Below are 27,679 nucleotides of genomic sequence, written 5' to 3'. Positions count from 1 at the left end.
GCACACCGTTTTCTCTCTGACGCACCCCTGGAAGCACTGGCAGTTTCGGGGGCGGAACCGGGAAGCGTTTCCGGGGGCGGGAGGTGCAGGCTGAGGCGGTCGCGGTGGCTACGGCTTGAACGGGCCTGACGCTGGCGGCGGAAAGTGTCCCGCGGGCGGGTTATGTGAACGCGGAGCCCTTAGCAGGTACGGCGAAGTCGGACAACAGGTAGCCAGGGGACAGGGAGGGCAGCCGGAGAGGTTTAAGGGCTTCCTCTGCAGGTCCCGGCGCGCGCGCGCCCCCGGCCCGGCAGGCCCGTTCCGCAGACCCAGATGCTTAAGAAGCCGCGCTCGGGCGGTTGGAGTCCCCGCGCCCGAGGCCGACTCCTACGGTCTCCAGCCAGCCCGGTGCGCGGACCGCGACACCCAAGGCCCCCGAAGCAGCGTCTCGTCCAAGGTCACCCCGCGGCGGCGGACCTCGGCGGGCCAGAGCGCTTAGAGATCCCGCCTGGGTACGTCCGCCGGCCTTTCGGGGGCACCGAGTGGGTGCGGCGTGGCGGCCTCGGGTTTGAGCCGAAGCCGGGAGACAGGCAGCACCCGGACTTGGCTGGTGTCTGGCTCCGTTTGCTTCTAAGTAGTGTTTCACCTCTGTTGACGTCTCTGTCACCTGTTGTCACCTGCCCTTTCTGCCTCTGAACTCTGCCACTATCAACTTTGTATTTCTCCCCAGTTTCTCTTGCTGAGCACATCTCTATCTGCACCCTTTTTTTCTGTCTCTACTTTGCTTATGTGACTCTTGACCCTGTGTTTCCCTCTCAGTCCTCACTGTCATTCATGGCCTGCCTGTCAGCCTTGTTCTTTGGCCGTCTGTGTTTCTGCCAGTTTTGTGTCTTTTCTCTCTTGTTTGTGCGTCTCCTAACTAGGTTTGTCTGGGCGGAGCAGGGCAGGCTTGCCCGGACCTCTGAGCCATGCAGAATGACTCATGACCCCGTGAAGCTTCCTGCAACTGGTGACAGTCTCAGTGACTACACTGCAGTCTGGCCTCAACTCTGACAGGTGCCGCCCAGCCCAAGTGTGCTGGTGCAGGAACTCCTCCTGGGAGACAAACCAGAGACCATCTCAGGGCCAAAGTATCTTGATACATACTTGTCTTTTTTTATGCATGGCTTTCTGGCCTGCACAGCCCTCCACTTCCCTTTGCTCCAGCCCCTTACCCCAGGATGGCCTCCGGGGCTCTCAAGAGCCTGCTCTTTGCGTTACAGCTGCTGAACTAGACCTGTCTAAGGCTAAGGAAGAGTCAGTCTAAGATTCTCTGCCTCATGGGGCTCATGGAATAGCAGGATTTCTGAGAAAGCTGTATGCATAGTTCAGAGATCGTGTCAGTATCTACAGTTAAATGATAAGAAACCTAATAATTTGGGATTCATTCTTTTCTTCTTTTTTTATTTTATTTATTTATGATAGTCACAGAGAGAGAGAGGGAGAGGCAGAGACACAGGCAGAGGGAGAAGCAGGCTCCATGCACCGGGAGCCCGACGTGGGACTCGATCCCGGGTCTCCAGGATGGTGCCCTGAGCCAAAGGCAGGCGCTAAACCGCTGCGCCACCCAGGGATCCCCAGGATTCATTCTTTTCTTTACTAAAGTACTCACCGGAAAAGTAAACCAGACACAAAAGAACAAATATCTTATGAGGCCACTCATGTGAGGTATCTAAAATAGGCAAATTCATAGGGACATACGTAGAATATAGCTTATCAGGGCCTGACAGGAAGAGATGGAGCATTATTGTTTAACGAATACAGAGTTTTAGTTTGGGATGATGAAAAAAGTTCTGGAAATGGATAGTGGTGATGGTTGCACAATGCTGTGAATGTGCTTAATGCCACTAATTGTACACTTTAAAATGGCAAATTTTATGTTAAATGTATTTTACCATAGTACAGAATAAAACCAACCAACCAAACAACCCAAACTGCTCTTTGGAGAAGCTTGGAACTAAGCAGCTCTTTGAATATGTGATTTTAAAAATTTATTTTGTGTGTCTTAGGAATATTTAGTTGAACCTACGTTTGTTGATACCTGCTTTCGTCATAGCTAATGTCCTCAGAAAAGGAGTTCAGTTAAAAGAATTTGCTTAAAATCTTCCCTTAAGCTTTCTACTTGTGGCAAATTCCTGCCCTGGCTCTTCTCCCTCCATGTTCTTGGATTCAGTGTAGGCATCTGCTGCAGACCCATGGGAAATTTGAGGAAAGATTTTACTTTTTACATAAAGAAAACTTTAGGGTTGGAAAAATAGCCTTGTTATTATGATAATGCAAAATTATATGTCATTTCCTGTGTGTTTTCTAATGGGGGAGGCCTTTATGTTATGTTCTCTTATTTAAGCTATCAGGTTGCCAGTATGGTAGTTTTTCAAGCTTTCTTGTGAGATATTGCAGCTGAATTAATACTGTATTGAATCCTAATACCATTGATTGTTTTCTGTACCACCAAAGGAGAAAAAAACACCGTCCATTTAGCTATGACATGTGCTTTTTTAATCATTTAGGCTTATAAAAATTCTTAGAAAATATTTTTAGACTTATTTAGACATTTTTAAAAGACATCATTCTAATGCTAAATAAAAAGAAAAATAAGTGAAAAAATTGGCTAAAGTGTTTGTTAAATTTTTAACATTCCTACTCTTTTTGAGTACTTCTCAGTTCAGAGTTGAGTCCATATATTTCCACAGTGTCCTCTTTTGTGCCTTCAGAAACACTGATGTGGCTCTCAGGAATGCTCTATCATTGTCTCAGGCAGTGACAAGCATTAAAATTTCCACTTGGCCATCATATCCTGATTGCAGAAATTTTGAAATATGCCTCTTAAAATCAGTTGAATGTACTCTACGTTTTTATGAACTTTTATTTTTTCCCTTCTTTCTTTTTTTTTTTTTTTTAAATTTATGGTAGTCACACACAGAGAGAGAGAGAGAGAGAGAGGCAGAGACACAGGCAGAGGGAGAAGCAGGCTCCATGCGCCGGGGGCCCGACGTGGGATTCGATCCCAGATCTCCAAGATCGCGCCCTGGGCCAAAGGCAGGCGCTAAACCGCTGCGCCACCCAGGGATCCCGTTTTTCCCTTCTTTATATTTACAGTTGGAAAAGAAAGATTTTTGTCTTATTTGTAACATGTTGAGGAAAACAACTTTCCTTTATTTTGTTGGTTTGTAGCTAATCATTTTCCTGAAACTGAGTGCTATTTCGGCCTTCTGCTTTTCTTGATTTGAGCTTCTTACTCCAAGTGCTAAGGAATTTGAGAGTACATTTAAAACCATTTCTTTGGGACACCGGGATGGCTCAGTGCCTGCCTTTGGCGGATTGTGATTCTGGGGTCTTGGGATGGAGTCCCTCATTGGGCTTCCACAGGGAGCCTGCTTCTCCCTCCACCTGTGTCTCTGCCTCTCTCTTTGTGTCTCTCATGAATAAATACATTAAAAAAATAAAATAAAACCATTTCCTTGGCTATATTGTAATGTAATGGCAGGATGACTGATAAATGGGGAGTTAGTGATTAGAACAAAACCTTCTCTTTTGAATCTTTTGAATCTCAGAGTTTCCTACAATGGAATGTTTGCCCTGAAGTTTTAAGTAAAACATTCAGCAGTGGCTTAAAATTAAAAGGAGACCAGAACCAAACCTCATTAAGTAGGTAGCGTAATTTTTTTTAAATCCTAAAATAGGAAAAAAAAAATCCTAAAATAGGTTTTACTAAGTTTTTTGGCTAAAGTCTTCCAATTAGGAGAGCCTGTAGAGGTGCTGATTGGCAATGATCTGGAGACCGAAAACACTTTTCCAGAGGATATCTCAATTCTGTAAAATTACATAGACATTGATCAATACTGGTTTTCTACTTTTAACTAATGTGCCATGGTAACATAAGATGTTATTAAGACTGGGCAAGAGGGGCACGGGTGGCTCGGTGGTTGAGCGTCTGCCTTTGGCTCAGGTCTTGATCCTGGGGTCCTGGGATTGAGTCCCATATAAGGCTCCCCACAGGGAGCCTGCTTCTCTCTGTGTGTCTCTCATGAATAGGTAAATAAAATCTTTAAAAAATTAAAATAAAACTGGGGCAACCCTGGTGGCTCAGCGGTTTCCGTAAATCTAAAATTATTTCAAAATTAAAAGTCTCTTAAATACAACACAGAAGCAAAGAAAGTACAGAAGTTAATATAACCAAAAATACCGATCTTGATTAGTTTAGTTTCTGCTGCTCACACACCTGTAGTATTTATTAGCAAGGCACATGGACATAGTAAATGTCACCAGTATTTTTTTTTTTTTTTTTTACATTTTCAACATGATTTTTTTTCTTTCAGAAGTCAGTGCAATTTTAATTTGAAGCAAAACTGAGAAATGGGTTCCTCTTCCTCTTTCATCCATACTGCTTTGTGATGGTCATGGCATAAGGGGTTTTTTTTCCAGGAATCCAGCTTTGCATTAGGTAAGCTATGAAATTACTAAAAAGACAGGTTTTTAAAAATTATTTACTAAAATGGTTTCTTTTTCAGCAAAAATAATGATGTAGTTATATTTAATTGCTCTAGACCAGAATTTCTCTTACGTCTCTTCTGTGGAGGAGCTATTGCATATTTTAAGGTCAGTCGCTGTTCTACATCTTACCCTTACGGCATTTAATTTCAGAGAAACTTCTCTGCCGAGTGACTTTTTTTTTTAACATTGGAAAATATTAGATTTCAATTAAACTGATTTGAATCCTGACCTATCACTTCTCAGATATATGACCTTGGGCAGGTCTTTTAACCTTCCTAAGCTTTAGTTTGCTCATCTTTAAAATGAATATGAGGATTCAGGGGTATTGCAGGACCCAAGTTTCCATAGTCTGCTTTGTGAACTTGTAAAGCATTTGACTAATGTAAAGAATTTTGGTAGGCATAGGTATTGGTATTTTTGTACATTTGTACCAGCCTTTAGATTTACTAAAGTGGTATTTACTGTGTTTAAATGTGCTCCCTACAGTAAGTATGCAAATTACCCTCTGTTCTGATTAAGAAATCTCTGGAGGGCTTCAAGACTGATGGGTCTGTTTCCCTATTATAATGCTGTCTGTGTTTTTAAGACATGAAATTGTGTTTAAATGATGCATAACATTTGGCATACTGTCCTTTAGCTGTATAATGAATACAGGCAACTGTTAAACTCATCAAAGTTGGAAGAGATCTTGGAGGTCATGTAGAACTCAGTGATTCTTCAGTCTCCTTGTTGTCCTCTGCTTTTAAAAAAGCCAGAGAGCCTCCGTGAACCATGTAGGGAATGAGCGGGGATAGGTATGCATGTTTTAGAATAGTTACTGTTGGTGTTTTGTTTTTCTGAAACTATGGGCAGGATAAATAAAATTGCTAGTACTTCAGTAAGTCTGAGGATGGTGAATAATTTACTCTGGAGTTTAGGAATACATTGTATATTATAGATTATTTCACTTGTGTATTTGTGAAAATAGTATTCACTTTTATCTTCCATATTGTCTTCTAGCTGTATTGGGCCTGAGCAAGTGTTCTGAATTTAAATTTCAACTTTACCACCCACTGGTTATATGACCTTAAGCAAGTAGCTTAACCTCTGTTTCCTCTTCTATACAGTAGGAATAAAAAATACATATCCAGTGGATTATTTTAAGGATTAATGACATAAAATACAGTGGTTTTATACAGATTCTGGTACAATCCATGCATTTAGTAAATAGTAGATGCTGTTATTATTCCTACTAATTAAAATTATTTTCCTAGTTACCCAGTTTGGAAACTTTGTGGTCAGTATAGGTAACTTTATTTATTTTTTTTTTTTAATTTTTATTTATTTATGATAGTCACAGAGAGAGAGAGAGGCAGAGACACAGGCAGAGGAAGAAGCAGGCTCCATGCACCGGGAGCCCGACGTGGGATTCGATCCCGGGTCTCCAGGATCGCGCCCTGGGCCAAAGGCCGGTGCCAAACCGCTGCGCCACCCAGGGATCCCGTAACTTTATTTTTTAAACAGCTTTATTGAGGTATAAGTCATGTGCAATTAAAAGTTTTTTAGAGGGGCACCTGGGTGGCTTAGTAGTTCAGCATTTGCCTTTGGCTCAGGTTGTGATCCTGGGGTCCTGGGATCAAGTTCTGTATTGGGCTCCCCACAGGGAACCTGCTTTTCCCTCTGCCTGTATCTCTGCCTCTCTATGTGTTTCTCATGAATAAATAAAATCTTTTTTTTAAACTTTTTAGTATATTCAGTGGGTTGTTTACCCATCACTGCAGTCTAATTTTAGAATTTTCATTCAACAGTCCCCCCCCCCCCCCCACACACACACACAAACCAATTTCACTTCCTTTTCCTTTCCCCTTAGTTTCTGGCAGCCACTGATTTATTTTTTGTCTATAAACCTTTCTAATCATAAATAAAAAAAAATAAAATAAAATAAACCTTTCTATTCTGGCCATTTCTTATAAATGGAATTCTATACGACGTGGCCTTTTGTGTCTAACTTCTTTGACTTGGCATAATGTTTTCAAGGTTCGACCGTGTTATCACATCTATCAGCACTTCATTCTTTTTTATTGCCAAGAGAATGACATAGTATAATAACAATACATAAATAATTAATAATTACATACATAATAAAATGGAATGATATTTAATTGTATATATATAAAACCTTCTATTTTTTCAGTCATCAGATGAGGACATTTGAGTTATTTCCACTTTTTGGCCATGATAAATAATGCTGTTGTGGACATTTATGTGTAAGTTTTTGTGGATATCATGTTTTCAATGCTCTTGGATATATACCTATGAGTAGAATTGTTGAGTTACATGGTAGCTCTATGTTTAATTCTTTGAGGAGCTGCCAAACTGTTTTCCAAAATGGCTGCCCCATTTTATATTCCCACTAGCAGTGTGTAATGGTTCTGATCCTTCCACATCTATGTCAACACTTGTTTTTGTCTGTCTTATTTATCATAACCATCTGAATGGGTAATATCTCACTGTGGTTTGAATTTGCATTTCCCTAGTGAATAATGATACTGAACATCTTTGGTGTTTGCTCATTTGTTTATTTTCTTTGGAGAAATGCGTATTCAAATCCTTTGCCCATTTTCAGTTGTCTGTTATTACATTTTAAGAGTTCTTTATATATTCTGGATATAGGTCATTTAACAGTTAATGTGATTTGCATCCTGTGTTGGAGGTTATCTTTTCATTCCCTTGATGGTATTATTTGTGCCTTGCCCTACCCTTGCATCTTCCTACCTGCCAATTCTGTCAGCCCTACCGATTCCATCTCTCTTTTCCATACTCACTGTTAAACTTTCATCACCTCAAACCTCAATTTGCTGAAATCTTGAAATTAAGCCTGTACTTCAGACTTACTGAAGTACTTCAGACTTGCTTTTAAGTGCATCAGCAGATTGTTTTTCCTGAACATAGTTCACAGCATCTCACTGAGTTTCCAGTGCTGCCCTCAGCTCCCACATTTAGAGTTCAGATTGCACCTTTAGCAGAGTAGACCTTCCCAGGGTCATCTCCCAGCACTCCCTGTCACTTGTAGAAGGAAGCACAGGTAATGATCTGTGTTTACCAAGAGTGGTCTTGAAGAGAGCTCAGAGAGAGCTTGTGAGTTGGCTTTCTGGTGGTAGTTTTACAACAGTCAGGGAGCTTGCCCTAAGTGGGATGGGAGCAAGAACTCCATTTCTTCAGTGCCACACTCACGGTGCACTTGACCCCTATGAGATTAAAGAAAACAGACCAGAATGCCATGTGATTTATAATTTTTCTATGTTAGTAAGTGAGGTGGGTTTAGAGTTTTTTTCTTTCGTATCTAACTTTGATACTAGGGTTTTTGTTTTTTTTAAGATTTTATTTATTTGAGAGAGAGTATGAGTAAGTGGGGTTGGGAGGGGCAGAGGGAAAGGGAGAAACAGACTCCCCACTGAGCAAGGAGCCAGCTGTGGGACTGGATCTCAGACCCTAGGATCATGATCTGAGCCAAAGGCAGAAGCTTAACCAACTGAGCCACCCAGGTGCCCCAATACCAAGGCTTAAATAAAAGTAGTAGGTTTTTCTTCCATTGTTATTCCCTTGCTCCTTTTTTTCTCCTTTGAAACAGTTGCTATAGCATAGAAATTAATTTGCTTTGTAGAATTTTCCTATAAATTATTCTAGACCTGGTATGCTTTTGGAAATCATGTGAATTATTTGGTGTAAATTCTCCACAATTATCTGTTTGGATTTTTCTTCTTCTCAGGTCAATTCTGAAAATTTATATTTTTCTGTAAAACTTTTTATCAGTGAGATTTTAAAATTTAAGTGTGGAATTGTCTTCTATTTTATAGTTTCTATAATGTTATTATATTACATTTCTTATTCCTAATTTTGTAAATTGGACATGGCAGTTTTAATTTCTTCATTGTAAAAAAAAATAATTTCTTCATTGTTTTAGAATTAAGGATTTTGTTTAATTATTAGATGGGGTTTTAAAAATTTATTCTTTAATATTCCTGGATTTATTACATTGTGTAATCACATAATCAGACGTGCTGTATGTATGCATTTTTGCTTTGAGAATAACTGACACGCTCTTTACCCATTTTGTGTGTGTGTGTAAATGTCCTATAAAAACTTTAAAAAGATGTATTATTTGTAGCCTGTAGAGGTTGTATGTTTCAGTTAAATTAGCATTACCAATGATACCAATCTAAGTTTCTAGGCCCTAATTATCCTTTGCCTACTTGATTTAAAGATTAAAAAGAGGAGGGCAGCCCTGATGGCCCAGCGGTTTGGCGCTACCTTCAGTCTGGGGTATGATCCTGGAGACCCTGGATCGAGTCCCACGTCAGGCTCCCTGCATGGAGCCTGCTTCTCCCTCTGCCTGTGTCTCTGCCTCTCTCTCTCTCTCTGTGTCTGTCATGAATAAATAAATAAAATCTTAAAAAAAAAAAAAAGATTAAAAAGAAGAAATTTATATTTTTTACTATAGTTATGTTTCTGTCACTTGTTTCTTGAAGAATATGTTATATTTACACAGTTTGCAAGACAAACCTCACTGAATTATGAAATTCATCAACTAAGAATAAACTTGCAAAATAAGAACAGTAAGATTTTGTCCCATTTGATGCCTTTTACATGGAATCTTACTTTGACATTGATAACATTGCCTGGTTTACTGTTGCTTTCGTATTCCCATTCTTTTGACTTTGGATCTTTTTTGGTGATGAATTCTATTGTCTTTTCTGTATCTGAACAAATATTTTGCCTTTATTGGAAGCTATTTTGATTTGGTATAGAATATAAGTTAACAGGTTTTTTCCTTTAATACTTTGAGGATGCCTCCTACCTTAAATTGTCTATCCTGACTGCCATTGTTTCTGACAGGAAGTTTGCAGCCTTTCTTATCCTTGGTTCACTGTACACAATGGGTCTTTTTTCCTCTGGCTGCTTTTAAGAGTTTTTCTTCATCACTGGTTTGAAGTAATTGGATTATGGTATGGCTTAGTGAAGTTCTTTTTATGCTTCTTGTGCTTGGAGTTTGTGGAGGTTCTTGGATGTGTGGATTTTGTTTCCATGAAATTTGGGAAGATTTTGGCTATAGTCTCTTCAAAAAAATTACAGTTTTTATACATTCCACCTGCTTTCCTTCAGGGACTCCAGTTAGGTGCCTTGAAGTTGTCTCATGGTTCACTGATACTTTGTTTCCCCTTCCCCTGCCCTTTTTTCCCCCTCTCTGGTTTATTTTAGGTTGTTTATATTGCTTTGTTTTTAGATTCACTGATCTTTTCTTCTGTAGTGTTCTGTTATTCTCAGTGTTTGCTTATTTGTATTTAATCTGTAGAAATTCAATTTGAGTCTTTTTTTTTTTTTATAGCTTCCCTATTTAGCTACTGTGCTTAATTTTCTTAAACATATGGAATACAGAATTTTCTGTCAGTTTTATAAATTTATCATTTCTGGGTCTGTTGTATTGATTACGTTTTTTTTTCTTTATTAATAGGTTATATTTTCCTGCTTCTTTGCATGCCTGGTGATTTTTCACTGGATGCCAGACATGAGTTTTACTTTGTTGGGCTCTTGATATCTTTGTACTATGTAAATATTCTAAATAGTTTGATCCTTTTGAGGCTTGTTCTTAAGATCTGTTTAACAGGACCAGAGCTGCATTTTGTTTGGGGCTAATTTGTCCCCACTACTGATGTAAGACTTCTAAATACTCAAGATTTTTCATTCAGAAATTTTCTTCAATGAAATATTTGTGTTTTTTGGTTTTTTTAAGAAGATTTTATTCATGAGAGAGAGAGAGAGAGAGAGAGGCGGAGACACAGGCAGAGGGAGAAGCAGTTTCCATGCAGGGAACCCTATGCGGTGTTCAGTCCCAGGACCCAAAGCAAATCCTCAACCACTGAGCCACCCAGGCATCCCAACTTCTATCAAATATTTGATTAGTTCTTCTACTTTATTCAGTTCTTTGTCTCAAGGACACTAATTAGCCATACATTGAATCTCTATTCTCTGTCTTCATATTCTTTTTTTTTCCCCCTCCCCCTGTCTTCATATTCTATTCTCTTATCTTGCTGTTTTCATAATTGCTAATTGCATCCTTCTGTAGTCTGATAGAAGTTCTCCCAGAGTGCTTTCCACATCACTGATTCCATTTTCTACTGTTGCAGTTCTACTCTGTTATTAGTTTCTCTGTATCTTTAAGTTATCAGCTCTTTTTTTCATAAAGACCATGTTTTCATAAGTTTGTAGAAACTTTTTTTAATATTTTACTTATTTATTTGAGAGAGATGGAGACAACACAGTGGAGGGCAGAGGGAGAGGAAGAAGCAAACTCTCCACTGAGCAGAGAGCCTGATGCAGGTCTCAATCCCAGAACCCCAAGATCATGACCTAGGCTGAAGGAAGATGCTTAACTGCCTGAGCCACCCAGGTGCCCCTGGAAACGTCATTTTAAAAATACTATATTAGAGGGGCATCTGGGTGGCTCATTTGGTTAAGTGTTTGACTCTTGGTCTCAGCTCAGGTATTGATCTTGGGATTGTGAGTTCATGCTCCACCCTAGGCATGGAACCTACTAAAAATTAAAATAAATAAAAATTAAAATGCTGTCTAAGCTGTGCTCTTTAGGGACACCTGGCTGGCTCAGTCAAGCAAGGCATGTGGCTCTTGATCTCAGGGTCTTAAGTTCAAGCCCCACATTGGGCATAGAGCTTACTTTAAACAAAACAACTGTGCTCTTTGTTTATCCCTTACTATTTTCTTCTTTTTTGTTACTGTAGAATGTATATACAGACTGTGTGTACTTAGAATAAAACCAACCAGGTTTTTTATTCTTTAGAGGAAAACATCCTGCTGGGTCTGAAAATTTTCCCTCTTTGAGGTCTTTTACTGTATACCCAAACGTTGTTAGAATCAACTCTCAGCTCTTTAGCTGGAGGACGAGCTGAATTATCCTGACAACCAGGGGTTAGCTTGAATTGAATGTCTGGGACCAGATGCTAGGTCTTAGATACTCCTAGGAGAGCTTGAGCTCTGTGTACTTTCTTCTGTGTTGGTGAAATTCTAGTACCAGAGACCTATCTACTTTAGTCTCTTTGGCCCAGCTGACAAATGATGGGCTGTGCCTTTGTTTCCTTCCTGGGGCTACTACTCAGCCCCACACTCTCATGTCAAGTTTCTAAAAATTTCTGCTGAGGCTTATGAAACCTTTGGTATTCCAGTGCAGCAAGCTCTGAACATTGCCAATCTGCAGGACCTATCCCATAGTCCATCCATCCTGGGGTTTTAGCCATGGATGTACCTTCCAAATGAACAGGCATTAGTGTTCTTATCTCAGGATCGCTGCTACTCTTATCAGGATTTTGAGGGGTCGTAGGTGGAGTTGCAGGGGTAATGTCTCTCAGTCTGGCCCCATCTCCACTCTATGCTTAATTAAAGTTTAACCAGATTACTCTGGTCCCTGGTTTGCAAGACTAAATCCAATTTTTTCATTTTTCCTTGATTATTTTGGTTAGGATATGGTAGATGAGGAGGATTATATACTGCTTTCAAATCTTTCCTCTACTCTGGTGATCCTAAAATTTATTGTGAAAGGATATATGACTGTAGGATATACCAGGTCCCCTCCCCTGAATTTCTTTTGGGTTTATAGTTCTCTTGTGGTGCTTTTATCATGCTTTGCCTTGAATAATAGGGTTGTATGCATGTTTGTTTGTTTGTTTGTTTTAATCTCCTCTGCCATATTATAAACTCTGGACAGTGAGATTTCTTGACCATCATAGAAATTCCCCCAGAGTACTTTGCATATAGTACTTTATGTTGGTTTACTTGTTTATGTATTATTTTAGTGAGTTAATTACTTCTGTGAAAGTCTTTTTAAAAATTGAAACAGCAGCTATCCTATTAATATAGATCACAACTGCGTATGGGTTTGCAAATATGGCTTATGTAACAGGAAAACCTGAAGGAGAGGTTCAGGCTTTGCATGTTAGTAAGAACAGGGAATGTATAGAAATACCACACTCACTCAAAGATAAGGGCAGAGGTCAGATACTTGCATTTTATTTTTATTTTTCTAAAGTATTTTATTTTTAAGTAACCTTTATACCCAGCATGGGGCTCAAACTCACAATCCTTTTTTTTTTTTTTTTATGATAGTTACAGAGAGAGAGAGAGAGAGAGGCAGAGACACAGGCAGAGGGAGAAGCAGGCTCCATGCACCGGGAGCCCGACGTGGGATTCAGTCCCGGGTCTCCAGGATCGCGCCCTCGGCCAAAGACAGGCGCCAAACCGCTGCGCCACCCAGGGATCCCATCAAACTCACAATCCTAAGATCAGGAGTCACATTCACATACTTCAACTTAGCCAGCCAGGCCCCCCCAGAGGGTCAGATACTTTTAAATTATAAGGACCATTAACACCTTGACATAGTTGAAAATAAAGTTATGTTGCTTTTTTTCTCCCAGGTTTTTTAAAAATGTGTGTTAAAAATATATATCACTCAATTTGCTGTTTTAACCATTTTCAAGTGGCATTAATTATACTCATAATGTTATACAAACAGGACCACTTTCCTACCCCCTAATTTTTTTCATCACACCAAGGAGAACTCTACCCATTAATAACTCCCATTCGTAATTCCCATGATAACCTCTAATCTGTTTTTTGTCTCTGAATTTGCCTATTCTAGATATTTCACATAAGTGGAATTGTACATCATGTGTCCTTTTGTGTCTGGTTTCTTTAATGTTTAGCATGATTTAGCATGCTTAGCATGTTTATATTATAGCATGTATCAGAGCTTCTTTACTTTTGTGATCTGTGTTATGTCTTAGGTGTCATTGATTTGTTGTAATGTTGTTCAAATTCTCTATTTCCTTATAGATCCTAAGTCTGTTTTTTTCTATTACTGAAAGTAAGGAATCAGAATCGGATCTTCAATTTTGTCCATTTTTGCCTCATAATATCTTGTTCCATATATGTTTCTCTTGTTAGGTGCATACATATTTATGGTTGTTATATTATCTTGATAGATTGAACCTTTTATCAATATATAATGTCCTTTGTTCTTATAACCTTTTTGACTTAAAGTCTATTTTGTCTGATAATAATACAGCCACTCCAGCTCTTTTTTGTTACTCTTGCATGGAATATCTTTTCTATCATTTTATTTGTCTTTTATGGACAAGATATAAATAAATCCTATGTTTTTTAATCTGGTCTGCCCATCTCCACCTATTAATTGGAGTTTAATCCATTTACATTTAAATACTGATAAGGAAGGGTTTACTTCTACCATTTAGCTGTTTTCTGTATATCTTGTATGTTTTTTTTCCATAGTTCTTCCATTACTACTTTTTAAAAACAGTTACTTACAAAAATAGGATAAAAACATTTATTAACTCTTTTTTTGGTATGCCATTTTGATTCTCTTCTCTCCTTTTCTTGTATATTATTTTCTTAGTTATATTGAGGTTTACAATCAATATCTTAAATTTAGCAACCAAGTTTGACTAATTCAAACCTAGTTTCTTTTTTTGAAAGAAAGTGAGAGTGCACACATGTGTGTGAGCAGTGGGGGGGGGGACGGGGGGGGAGGAATGGCAGAGGGAGAGGTGGGGAGAGAGAATTTAAAGCATACCCCACCTGGGGCTCCATCTCATTACTCTGAGATCATGACCTGAGCCTAAATCAAAGATGGACACTTAACCAACTGAGCCACCAAGATGCCCCCAAACTTAATTTCAATAGTATACAAACACTGTGCTCCTCACATCTCTATCCCACCCCCTTCATGTTATTGTCATGGATAACATCTTCATAGGCCTTGGAATTATTACGTAGTATTCTTTTATCTCAGCCTGAAGGACACTTTTTTTTTTTTTTACGATTTTATTTATTCATGAGAGATATATATAGAGAGAGAGGCAGAGAGAGAGAAGCAGGCTCCAGGCAGGGAGCCCAACGTGGGACTCAATCCCAGGTCTCCAGGATCACACTTTGGGCCAAAGGCAGGTGCCAAACCACTGAGCCATCAGGGCTGCCATGAAGGACACCATTTTAATCATTTCTTGTAGAGGAATGGTAATGAATACCCTTAACTTTTATCTGGGAATGTCTTAATTTCTCAAAGGATAGTTTTGCCAGATAGAGAATTATTAGTTGACAGTTTTTTCTTCTAGCACTTTTTTTTTTTTTAAGATTTTATTTATTCATAGAGACACAGAGAGAGAGAGAGGCAGAGACACAGGCAGAGGGAGAAGCAGGCTCCACGCAAGGAGCCCACATGGGAGTCAATCCCGGGTCTCCAGGATCACACCCCGGGCTACAGGTGGTGCTAAACCACTAAGCCACCAGGGTTGCCCTCTTCTAGCACTTTAAGTATATCATACCACTGCCTTCTGGCCTCCACGTTTTTTTGATGAGAAATTAGCTGTGAATCTTATTAAAGCTCCCTTTTTATGTGATGAGGCACTTCTTTCTTGCTGCTTTCATTTCCCTTTGACTTTCTGCTATTTAACTTATAGTGTGTCTAATGTGGATCTCTTTAATTTTACCCTGCTTGGAGTTTTTGAGCTTCTTCGATGTATGGGTTTGTCTTTTATCAAATTTGGGAAGTTTTCTACCAATATTTCTTTTAAAACTGTTTCTGTTCTTTCTTTGGAGACCACCATGGTATGCACGTTGGTACATTTGATGGTATCCCACAGATACCATGAAATGAGACTGTGCTCATTTCTCTTCACTTTTCTTTCTGTCCTCTGACTGGATAATTGCAATTGCTTTGTCCTTTGTGTTTTTTTTTCTTCTGCCTACTTAAATTTGCCATTAAACTCATGGATTTTTTTAAATTTCAACTTGTATTTGTTTCTTATGTCTTTCAAACAAAACACCACAGACTAGGTAGCTTAAACAACAGGAATTTGTTTTTTCACAATCCTGGAGGCTAGAAGACCAAGACCATGGTGTTGGTATATTTGATTTTTCCTGAGAACTTTCTTTTCGGCTTGCAGATGGCCACCTATTCACTGTTTCTTCACATTGTGCACACTCCACATGCTTCTCTGTGTGTCCCAAATTTTATTTCTTACAAGAATACTAGTCAGTTTGGATTAGGGCCCACCTTAACAACCCTATTTTAATTACCTCTTTAAAGGACTTACCTCAAAAAAAATAAAAAATAAAGGACTTAACTCCCAGGCACCTGAGTTCAGTGGTTGAGCATCTGCCTTTGGCTCAGGGCATGATTCCAGGGTCTTGGGATCAAGTCCCACATCAGGCTCCCTGCAGAGAGCCTGCTTCTTCTCTCCCTGCCTCTGTTTCTGCCTCTCTCTCTCTCTCTCTCTCTAATAAATAAATAAAATCTTTTTAAAAAATAATAAAAAATAAAAGTTACCTCCCAAAATAGTCACCTTCCAGGGTACTTGGGGAGTCAGGGTTTCAACATATGAATTTGGGGGGGATATAGTACAGCCCACGATATGGCTATTATTCTTCGTGGCTGCAGAATTTCTATTTGGTTCCTTTTTATAATTTATAGCTCCTTACTGGCATTTTTCTCCTGATTTCCTTTAGTTCTTTGTCCATAGTAAGGTTTTTGTTTTAAGCAATTTGAGCATATGCCAGGCAAATAATTAACAACTTTGACTAGTAATTCCAATGTCTGGAATCATCAGGGATAGTTTCTAATATTCTTTTTCTTGTGAATGAACCTATTTTCCTTTTTCTTGGTATACTTTGTAGTTTTTGGTGAGAGCTAAACATTTAAGTATTCTAGTATGGTAACTCTTGAAATCAGATTCTTCACATCCTATGGGATTTCTTTTGTTACTTGTTGAGGGCTGTAATTGTCTGTTTGCATGACAGTTTTTCCAAATGATTTTGCAGTCTGTACCCCTTGTTGCATGTAGTCACTGAAGTTTCTGTTGCTGTATCTTTGTGGCTGGCCTGTGACCTGACAGACTTCTTTAAATACATTGACCCAGGTCCTGGGGAATTGGGGGGTCGGGGGGGGGGAGTGTTTGTTATTTTAAAATCTTATGATTGGGAGAAACAAAATTATAATCAATGCTGCTGGGGAAGCCACTGCAGCCTATGGGGGCCAAAACAAAACTGTATGGATCCACCATACTGGCCAGAATGCAAACCCTACAGCTTTTGAAGGACTTAATCCTTGTTGTCCTCCCTGGTGTGAGCCAGCCACTCTAGGAATGTGGGCCGCTGTCCCACAGGCTGGGGCAGGGGATTATAGTTGGTTTGTGCATGCACAACATACAGGTCTTTTAGTGAGGTTCAGCAGCCTCTCCCTTCAGTGAGCATTGTCTTGGTTGCTACAAGTGTCTGATCAGATTCCAGAATTCTGAAATAGTTGATTCTGATCATTCAGCAGTTTACTGGTTGTTTTGGTAGAGGGACTAATCCCTAGAACTTCCTACTCCACCATTTTCTCTATTAATCACTTATGACATTGATTTTTGAAGAATTGTTTTTAAAAGTATTGTTCTCAGTCTTTTAAGATACCACAAAAGACACTTTCATCGAGATGAAAAGAGGGGATTCCTGGGTGGCTCAGCAGTTTAGCGCCTGCCTTCGGCCCAGGGCGTGATCCTGGAGTCCTGGGATCAAGTCCCACATTGGGTTCCCCGTATGGAGCCTGCTTCTCCCTCTGCCTGTGTCTCTGCCTCTCTCTCTCTGTGTGTCTCTTGTGAATAAATAAATAAAATCTTTTTTTAAAAAAAGAGAGAGATGAAAAGATTAGTAGTTAGTAATAGTGTTGGGAAAATAGGCTAGATACTTTGGAGGGAAAAGGGCTGGATCCCAACCTTATTCCTTATGCCAAAACAAACTCTTTGTGTAGTAAACATTTAAATACTTTTTTTAAAAAAATGGTACTGGGGGAAAACTAAGTAATTCTTTTTACTTTTTAAAAATAACCTTGGAGTGGGAATGCCTTTCTATGTCTAATACAAAACCCTGGAGCCATAAAAGCGAAGGTTGGGTAATTTATATACATTTCAAAGTTAATTTCCTTCGTTTATAAAAAACTACAAATCAATGAGATGAATTACCCAATTTATTTGAGCAAAGAATATGATAATTTATAGTAAAAACAAATGACCAGTAAACATGAATAAAGAATATCTTTCTCATTCATAATTAAAGAAATGTTGATCAAAACGACAATGAATCATGGATATTCACTTAGATTTGCAAACTTTTTTTTTCTGGTTTGATGATGTCTAGTGTTAAGACTGTGGAGGAGTAGACACTGTTGTTTACTGTTGGTAAGAGTATGACTTGGTGCAACCCTTCTGGACAGTAGCTTGGTAATATACATCAAAATGTCAAAAAAAAAAAAAAAATGTCAAAGCAGGGCAGCCCAGGTGGCTCAGCGGTTTAGCGCTGCCTTCAGCCCAGGGCCTGATCCTGGAGACCCGGGATCAAGTCCCATGTCAGGCTCCCTGCATGGAGCCTGCTTCTTCCTCTACCTGTGTCTCTGCCTCTCTCTCTCTCGATCTCTCTCTCTCTTTCTCTGTGTGTCTCTCATGAATAAATAAATAAAATCTTTAAAAAAATGTCAAAGCAGTCCCACTGGTAGAGATTACCTTTAAATGTTTCCAAAGATATGCTGAGATAGTTATGCACAGATATATAATTATATTGTGTATATTATAATAGCATTGCTCATAATTTCTAAAGCCCAGACAACTGAAATTCTATAAGAAGAGAGCTGCTTAAATTAGGATATGTCCATATAGTAGGACTTATATAGTCATTAAACAGAACTGCATTAGCTCTTTCTGTACTAATGTGATACATTAGTCCGTTTGGGCTACTATAACAAAATGCCAAAGACTGGGTAGCTTATAAACAACAGAAATTTATTTCTCAGAGTTCTGGAGGCTCCAAAGTCTAAAGTCAAAGCACTTACAGATTCTAGGGAGGATCCACTCCCTGGTTCATAGATGGTTTGCCTTTTCCATGTGTCTTCACATGGCCAAAGGGGCAAAGTAGTCTCTGTGTCTCTTAATTTTTAAATTTTTTTATTAAGTAAACTCTACACTCAGTGTGGGGCTCAAACTCACAACCTCACGATTGAATCACATACTCTACTGACTGAGCCAGCCAGGCACCCCTGGTATCTCTCTTATAAGGGCACTAATTTTATTCATGAAGGCTCTGCCCTCGTGGTCTCATCACCTAAAGGCCCTCCTCCAAATGCTATCACCTTAGGGGAATAGGTTTCAACATTAATTTTGGGGGACACAATCAGTCTATACCATGTCAGAAGATCTGCAAGCTCTATTAAGTGAGAAAAAAATGTAAAATGTACATAATGAACCCATTTGGGTAGGGATTTTTAAAGGATATAAATGATTTATTCTGACATATGCACAAAGAAGTTTCTAGAAATATATTATTTTTTTTTAAGATTTTATTTATTTATTCACAAGGACACAGAGAGAGGGAGAAGGCAGAGGGAGAAGCAGGCTCCATGCAGGGAGCCCGACATGGGACTTGATCCCGGGACTCCAGGATCATGCCCTGGGCCAAAGGCAGGCTCTAAACTGCTGAGCCACCCAGGGATCCCAAATATATGAATTTTTAATGGTGATTTTCTTTGGGAAATAGTAGGAATAAATAGTGAAGAGTTTTTTGTTTGTTTTGTTTGTTTGTTTTAGATTTTATTTATTTATTCATAAGAGACACAAAGAGGCAGAGACCTAGGCAGAGGGAGAAACAGGCTTCTCCGGGGGAGCCCGAAGTGGGACTTGATCCCAGGACCCTGGGATCATGTCCTGAACCGAAGGCAGACACTCAACCGCTGAACCACCCAGGCATCCCGAATTTTGTGGGTTTTTTTTTTTACTTTTTTTTTTTTAAGGTTTTATTTATTTATTCATGAGAGACACAGAGAGAGAGGCAGAGACACAGGCAGAGGGAGAAGCAGTCTCCATGCTGGGAGCCTGACGCAGGACTCGATCCCAGGACTCCAGGATCACGCCCTGGGCCAAAGGCAGGCGCTAAACCGCTGAGCCACCCAGGGATCCCCCCGAGTTTTGTTTTTTTAAGCAATTTTCTGTAAATGCTTTTACGTGTGTGTATTCCCCCCACCCCACCATTTTTTCAAAAGTCTAAGGTGATCTTTGTGGCCCAGCAGAGAATGTTTACCTAGATATCGTTCTCAGAATTTCCATGCTTCTAAGTCTTATGCTTATGTACTAATTAACTTCTTCTTTTGAAATTGCAAATACCTGAATAGTTTGTTTCCTGGTCTACTTTTGTTTAAGTTATCACAAAATGTTTTAAGAGGTATAGCCATAAATTAATACTTCTTTGTAGACAGGCATTAAGGAGGACACGTGATGTGATAAGCACTGGGTGTTATTTGCAACTGATAAAGTACTGATCTCTCATCTGAAACTAATAATGTATTATACATTCGCTGATTGAATTTACATAAATAAAAATAAACAAAAATACTGTCTTTACTTGTTAATTATTAATGACTAACCTGGTATTTTGGCATCTTCCCAGAAGAGGCTGGCGATGGATGTTATAGGAAAAATAGCATAGACTTTGAAGTCAGACCTAGAATCCTATCCCAATTTAATACAAATTAGTTCTTATTTTAACTTTGGGAAAGTTACTTGAAATAGCTGAACTTGAGAATATCAGTCTCCACATTTGCAGAGTCATTATAAAGATTAAGTGATAAAAAGGTGTACAGTCTCTGCTATATAGTAATTACTTAAGAAACATTAGTTTATTTTCTTGATCTTTCTCCCTGTCTCTGAAAGATGACTTTCAGTCTTTGGGGGTTTGTTTTGTTTTGTGTTTAATCTCATACTTATAAAATCTGGTATTTAACATTGGATATAGTATTAGAGCTAGGTGATGGATAGCACCAATAAATCTCTTGGGTTTACTAGTTTATTTTCATTTACTATGGAATTATGGGGCATGAGCAGGATTTCAAACAGTGTTTATCTTGTTGCTTGTTGCTGGGTTAGAAATTTTCTCTAATGCTTGACTGCCCCACAAAATATATTTACTACTGTAAATGTCGTCACTACAACACAGTCCTTTATTCTTTGTTACAACTTTATCTTCAGATTGAGTTCACTCAGTAACAGGGACAATATTTACTATGCTCTTTGGTCTATAAACAACTTGGAGACCACCAGATAGAAGGAATACCTTGCCATCCTGCTTCATTCTGCTTCACATCAGAAGCTCATAAAGAGCTAGAATTCTGATGGCCACCAGAGAAACTCACATAATTTGGGCTTCAGTGAGATTGCCCCTGTGGTGCTGAGGGACCGAAGGCAAGATTGTTCTGGACACTTCAACCCTTTTCTCCCTCACTCCTGCACTGGCATCTAGCCTAATGGTTTCCTTGTAGTTCCTTACAGTTGCTGAGTTCATTCTTGTCTCAGAACCTTTACATAGTTTTTCCTTCTTCCCACAATTCCATCCTCACTTCCTCACCCCAACTTGGCAAATATGGATCGAATCTGAGGTCTCTTAAAATTTTTGGCCTTTTGGATAGGATGTTTGTTTTGACTAGAAATATTTACTTGGCTTGATTTAGGAGATTTGTATAGCTTACAGATCACATCTTTGTGGTTTCTATTCTTTCATTCACAGACATAGGCAAAATCAGGAGTTAATACTGAAGAGTGGTGGGTGGTTCCTGTTTGGGGCATACTCACACCTGCAAGACTTGCTCTGGGGGATGAATGTTCCACCTACCAGTACGCACAGGCAAGGGGACTTTATGGAACTATCGAACTTGTCTTTGTTTTCTTAGTGAACAAGTTTCTGTATGGGCCAGAATTAGTACTAATTTTTTTTTCTCTTGTAGCACTGAACAAGATTTGTGATGAAATGGAGCCTGGAACAAACTCTTTTCGAGTAGAATTTCCTGATTTTTCCAGTACCATTCTGCAGAAACTGAACCAGCAGCGCCAGCAAGGACAATTATGTGATGTCTCCATTGTTGTCCAAGGCCACATTTTCCGGGCACACAAAGCCGTTCTTGCTGCCAGCTCACCCTACTTTTGTGACCAGGTACTCCTGAAAAACAGCAGGAGGATTGTTTTACCTGATGTGATGAACCCAAGGGTGTTTGAGAACATTCTCCTGTCTAGTTATACGGGACGTCTAGTAATGCCTGCTCTAGAAATTGTTAGTTACTTAACAGCAGCAAGCTTCCTCCAGATGTGGCATGTGGTAGACAAATGCACTGAGGTTTTAGAGGGAAATCCTACAGTCCTTTGTCAGAAGTTAAATCATGGCAGTGACCACCAGTCTCCAAGCAGCAGTAGTTATAATGGCCTAGTAGAGAGCTTTGAGCTAGGCTCGGGGGGCCATGCTGATTTCCCCAAAGCCCAAGAACTAAGGGATGGAGAGAATGAAGAGGAGAGCACCAAAGACGAGCTGTCATCTCAGCTCACTGAGCATGAATACCTTCCCAGCAACTCGTCCACAGAGCATGACCGGCTGAGCACAGAAATGGCGAGCCAGGATGGAGAGGAGGGGGCTAGCGACAGTGCCGAATTCCACTACACCCGGCCCATGTACAGCAAACCCAGCATAATGGCTCACAAACGCTGGATCCACGTGAAGCCTGAGCGCTTTGAACAGGCATGTGAGGGCATGGATGTGCACGCACCCTATGATGAGCACCAGGTCACTGAATCCATCAATACCATTCAGACAGAGCACTCCATCCAACCTTCAGGAGTAGAGGAAGACTTTCATATCGGGGAAAAAAAAGTGGAAGCAGAGTTTGATGAACAGGCTGATGAAAGCAATTATGATGAGCAGGTGGATTTCTATGGCTCTTCTATGGAGGAGTTTTCTGGAGAGAGGTCAGATGGGAATCTAATTGGGCATAGACAGGAGGCTGCCCTAGCATCAGGCTACAGTGAGAATATTGAAATGGTTACAGGGATTAAAGAAGAAGCTTCCCATTTAGGATTCTCCGCCACCGACAAGCTGTATCCTTGTCAGTGTGGGAAAAGTTTCACTCACAAGAGTCAGAGAGATCGACACATGAGCATGCACCTCGGTCTTCGGCCTTATGGCTGTGGTGTCTGTGGTAAGAAATTCAAAATGAAGCATCATCTCGTGGGCCACATGAAAATTCATACAGGCATAAAGCCGTATGAGTGTAATATCTGTGCAAAGAGATTTATGTGGAGGGACAGTTTCCACAGGCATGTGACTTCTTGTACCAAGTCCTACGAAGCTGCAAAGGCTGAGCAGAATACGACTGAGGCTAACTAAAAATAGGATCTGGCCCTTGAGTGGCAGGCACAAAAATAAACTATGGTAATTATGCAAATCTGGGCACAGATGATGCGTGCTACTTGCTATTATGAGAGAAGCTTAAAAAAAATGGAAGATATTTCTGAAAGACCAGCTCTAAGTAGGCCAATTTAAAAATCTAATTCCTCAAATTTGTATGTTCCTGTCCAGGCCTGGAGTGGGTAATGGGGAGAAGTTAACCCACCTCCCAACTGGCAAGGTAAACCTTCAGGCCCATTGTTGAGATTGAGGCAGGTGGACTTGGTGATAGAGACACCTGCGCTTGGAACTGGACTCCAACCTACCAGTTCTGTTTCAGGTGGCAGCAAATTTTGATCACTCATTACAAGGTCATGTTGGAATTTTATTTAGCTTTCCCCATAGATACTTAGGTAATGTGGATTTGTTTTGGTAGCTGCCTCACTGAATGAAATGCTACTTAATGTAAAAGCTACAAATAATGTGATTCCTAGGATGCTAAATTGATTAACAGAGCTCTCTTCTCTGGTTTTATTTTCTCTAAAGGGTATTTTAACTAAAAACTATGGCGATGCTAAGAGGGCAACGTTCTAAGTATGAAACAAATAACTTAACGGTACAAGCTTCAATTTCTGTGAGATGCCACTGTCACGATGTGTTTCAGATTCTTGATAAGGCAAAATTTTGTATTTTAGTACTAACATTTAGTTTGGACAATTGTATCTAATTGTAATTCTCTAGGGTGCCAGAGATAGGTATTTCTAATTGGTTTGCTGTCCCAAATCCTGTTTAATTATAGCATCCACACAGTGGGATCTGCACTGTGGCTAGTAGGCGTCTAGCCTGCTTTGACTCTACCATGGTACCATTGACTGCTGCAGCCATTTCTCTCTCAGATTATGATGCTTCCTGAAGAGGTCATTCAGTGACCACAGTTAGTGGGAATGAGCCAGAAGTCATGGTTGAGAGTTACCTGCAAGCATAAGGAGTTTATAGGGGGCTATAGTGACACTCCAACTGTCAGTGAGAGTTGCTAAGTAGCAGAGTTTTGAGCAGCAGGAGAAAAACAACTGCCCAAGCAAGAGGAATCTTGAAAATACACTGGTAAAGGATGTGGTTTTAGAGGGGCACACTGAGCTAATGCTGCCAGTTCTTTAGGAGTGCTGGGATGTGTTTTCAAGGGGGGAAAAAAGGAATCCTAACTTTAGAAAGTAGTCTACAGATTCATGCTCCCAAATTCTAGGTAAAGCTGCATAAATTTACAAGTCCACATAGCTGTACTTACCAGAAACCAGCAAGAAAAGCAGCTGTTCTTGCGACCTTTTCTGCAGCTCTGTCAGATGTTTTAGGTTAAAAAGGAAGCATATATTCAGGATGCTTTCAAGCTGTGTCATATACCTGAAGTTCTCACTAGGGTAGGACAGGGTGCTACTATTATGTCAACTTTTCCACAAATTACTGGTCTTTTACTTCCAAGTGGAAACTTTTTTCCTGAAAATAAAAACTTTTCCTGGATTTGAGGTAAAAATTTTTTTTTTATAAATTAATTTTTATTGGTGTTCAATTTACCAACATACAGAAAAACACCCAGTGCTCATCCCGTCGAAATTTTGTTTTAAAAGTTTGGCTTTGCTCTAATGTGATAGACATTGCTGGCAATTGCCTTGAGTCCTCAAGCTCCAACCACAAAGGCATTTACTGGTTGAACCTTGTCTGGAAGGGAGAAAGAAAGTACTTATTTACCAGTTAACTCTTGTAATCAACATTACAGAACAGGGATCTATCTATTCATTAACACTGTATCATTCTCGATATATAAAAAGCACTTTGTATTTAAAACTTTATTATAGATATATATATATTGATTTTTTTAACCTAGAAACTAGATATTACCTCTTGGTTGTTTGCCACATTAATATTCTTTTTGTGTCGAAATTTCACCAGTTAACAGTCCTTTCTCTGCATACCTGACAGATGTGTATAGAGGTGACTGTGCAAGCAAAGTTCAATTGCTCCTCTCTTTTTTTTTTTTTTTTTCCATGTTAGAAGCCAATGGATTTTAGGAATGATCCTAGCCATTATGTGTGAGGAGAAATTGTTTTTTTATTCCTACTAATTTCAGTACTAAGGCAGTGAAGCCATTTTGTTCTGCCAAAACTGATCACCTTCTCCCATGGTATTAGCAAATCATTTTCTGCCTGTTTGGAAGGTTTGATGTGCTGTTTCCCACTAAGATTGTTATTCAGATGAGCATTGGGACATTATGGGAGAAGAGTCTGGGAGGTAAAATAAAAATATTCTAGAAAGTATTCTAGAATAAATAAAAAATTCTAGGGAAAAAAATGGTTCTTCAGTTATGCTGCAATTAGCACAGCACCTTTGTTATGAGTAATGATGAAGAACTCTTGTTTAACCAGGAGTGGTGGGCAGCCCTTGGGTGGCAGTTTGGGAAGTAGTCACTTGTGCTGGGACTTATTTCATGTGTTGTGAAGAAAGGTGTCTTTTATTGAAATCCTTAGATGTACATCAGCTAAGTATAGAATTTAAAATGTAAGTTCCTCACATCTGCTGTTTTGTTTATGGTAGTTGGGGTTTCCTTTAAAATTTGGGTTGCTAATCGGGTCAGCCAGACCCTGTGAGATGGTTGGGCATCTGAAATGCTGGCCATGTTCAGAGAGGTGGGGGAAAGAGATTGCCTTAGTTTGGATAGTGAAAGTGAATTTTTTTACACTTTGCTTTTTAGGATTAGGAGATCATACTGGATTACTACCTTTTTTCTCCTGCCCACTTCGGGTTGGATAGTCTCTTTCCTTAGCCTCAGTACAGCTTTAGAAAATCTTTATCCTTCCAAATGAGTTTGGATAGTTGTGGGTAACATTTTCCAAACAGTCTTTCAGGGATCGCGTTAATGGCCTACAACCTAGGTATTTGTCCCCTACTTTGAGTCTTAACTGTGGTTCTTCTCCAGTCCCAGTGGGAAAGGGCTTCAAGGCACCACCAGTGGTATTTAATATTAGTATTTATACCATGCCTTTTATTTTTTATCTATACATCACAACAATCTACTTGGTCAAGTAGGGATCATCTAAGGAAGGAATACAGTAGCCTTTCCTTGAGTATTGAGGTCTATCCTCAGGCGCTTCTGGGCCCCAGCCTGTTAATTCTCATTTGTAGATCTCACCTTCCTCTAATCCCTTCTGTAGGCCACGACTTTCAAAGAGTCTGCCCAGAGGGTCTTGATTCTGGTGGCCATTTGCTGAACTAAACTGACCCAGCACTGGCTTCCAGCTGTTGGGAAGAGCTGCTTGGTCTCAGTGACCCCTTCCTGTGGAGGCATGCGCTCTCCCAAGCTGCTGTTGAAGTGACATGGGGGCAGAGCAGAAGCAGCTCAGTTGTGTTTGTCCTGGGGAGGGGGATTTGCTGCAGCCCCCCACTTGGGTGAGGGTGGAGAGGACTCCATCACACCAGATCCACGTTTTTGTCCTTGTAAAGATCTCTGATAATTTAGTAATGCTGGAAACTAAGCAACATATTTATTCCCTTCCCCAACCCCCACCTGTGCCACACTAATTTTGTGTTCTAATTGCTTTCATGGGTGACTAACTTTGTTTAGTAAAACCAGGGTTTGTTTGGTTGGTTTTTTTCTTTGCTACTTATACATTTAAAGGTACATTTTTTTTTTTTTAAGGTACATGTTTCTTATTTCAGATCTCTACTGATAGTGCCCAATGGGAAGATGCTGGAACACATTTTGCAAATGTGACTTTTTTTTTTTTTTTTTTTTTTTTTAGTGTTGCTTGAAGCCTGTGTCATAATGTCAGTTGCTGCTGCCTTCTTTCCTTTTATGAGGTTCCTAATGTTTCTTCCAGAAGATTACTTTACTTATGCAAGTCAAGTGACTCTTAGACCACAAAACCATTTGATGATAAACAGATTATCATTAGGTGCATATCTTATTGATATTTTGTGAAATGTTATGCCTGTGTTGCAAAAGTTGAATAGTTTTGTCTTTATATATTGCTGTCTTCAGTGTACAGCATGGTTTTACTTTATTGAATGTTACTGTTTAAGATTTTCTTCTTATAGAAGAGACCATGCCCTTTTGTATGACATGTTTTAATAAATGTTATCCGTCAACTTTGTAAAAGTTTTGTTTTTCACTCTGGTTATATGACCACATGTCTTTGTTTTCATCTTGGCTTTTGCCCCTTGAGAATAAAAGTTATATTGTGGCCTTTTCATAAGTAAATGCCAAATGTGTAGTCTGACCAAATGGGTAGTGAGTGAGCATTTGCTGTGCCAAGTATTTATGATAATTTATCTCATTTTAACTGCCCACCAGCTCCATCAGGTATTTAGGTGTGCTAGACATTCTGTTAGCTTCTTCAGACCCCTCCTTACTCTGTGCTTCTCTCTGGAGGCCTGCCTTTGCAGACCTATGCTGTCTTCTGGTCAGGGTACGCCAGAGATAACTTTGGATGGAGCTTGGCAGGTTAGAGGAGAGAGAATTCACTGCGCTGGCTCCTTCCTGCCCAGTATGGGTTGACAGTGGCTGGGCTCCTCTGCCTAAGGCCACAGCTCCTGTCAGACAGCTTCAGGGTTTGGTGACCACACCCTCTCCTTGTCCTTGCCAGCTGAGGATTGGTCCTGACTCTCCATTTTGCCAGCCCTCAAGAGCTTCACTGTCTTCACAGAAGTTCCCTAGCCCTGCCCACACCCTTGATAAATAGTCCTTTTATAAAACTCAGGCATCGCAGCTAAGCGTGCCCTCTGTTTCACACTGAGACCCTGGCTGATGCCTTAGGTACACTCCTTTCACGCATGAGCCTGCTGTGCCTGAGATAAGGTAGACCTGTTACCCAATGTTGAACAGTAG

General features: G+C 39.8%; 1 protein-coding gene across 5 annotated transcripts; it reads left to right on the top strand.

Moving 5' to 3' along the window:
• ZBTB43 (zinc finger and BTB domain containing 43) lies at nucleotides 1-26,950 on the top strand. 5 transcript variants are annotated; one of them, XM_072748590.1, is made up of 4 exons: nucleotides 48-186; nucleotides 4,338-4,462; nucleotides 4,566-4,617; nucleotides 21,377-26,950. In XM_072748590.1, exon 4 carries the CDS (start codon nucleotides 21,400-21,402, stop codon nucleotides 22,801-22,803), a length of 1,404 nt encoding a protein of 467 aa, XP_072604691.1. In that variant the 5' UTR covers nucleotides 48-186; nucleotides 4,338-4,462; nucleotides 4,566-4,617; nucleotides 21,377-21,399; the 3' UTR covers nucleotides 22,804-26,950. The 5 variants fall into 5 exon arrangements, 4 of the variants coding, with proteins under 4 accessions (XP_025865101.1, XP_072604691.1, XP_025865102.1 ...); XM_026009317.2 differs by lacking the exon at nucleotides 4,566-4,617 and having other exon boundaries at nucleotides 50-186; XM_072748591.1 differs by lacking the exon at nucleotides 4,566-4,617 and having other exon boundaries at nucleotides 67-491.
• The last annotated feature ends 729 nt before the right edge of the window (nucleotides 26,951-27,679 follow it).

This window comes from Vulpes vulpes, chromosome 2, assembly GCF_048418805.1.
Source record: "Vulpes vulpes isolate BD-2025 chromosome 2, VulVul3, whole genome shotgun sequence".
In the NCBI taxonomy this organism is placed as follows: domain Eukaryota; kingdom Metazoa; phylum Chordata; class Mammalia; order Carnivora; family Canidae; genus Vulpes; species Vulpes vulpes.
The sequence above is the reverse complement of the archived record's forward strand: the minus strand, read 5'-3'. Positions and strand labels throughout refer to the sequence as shown.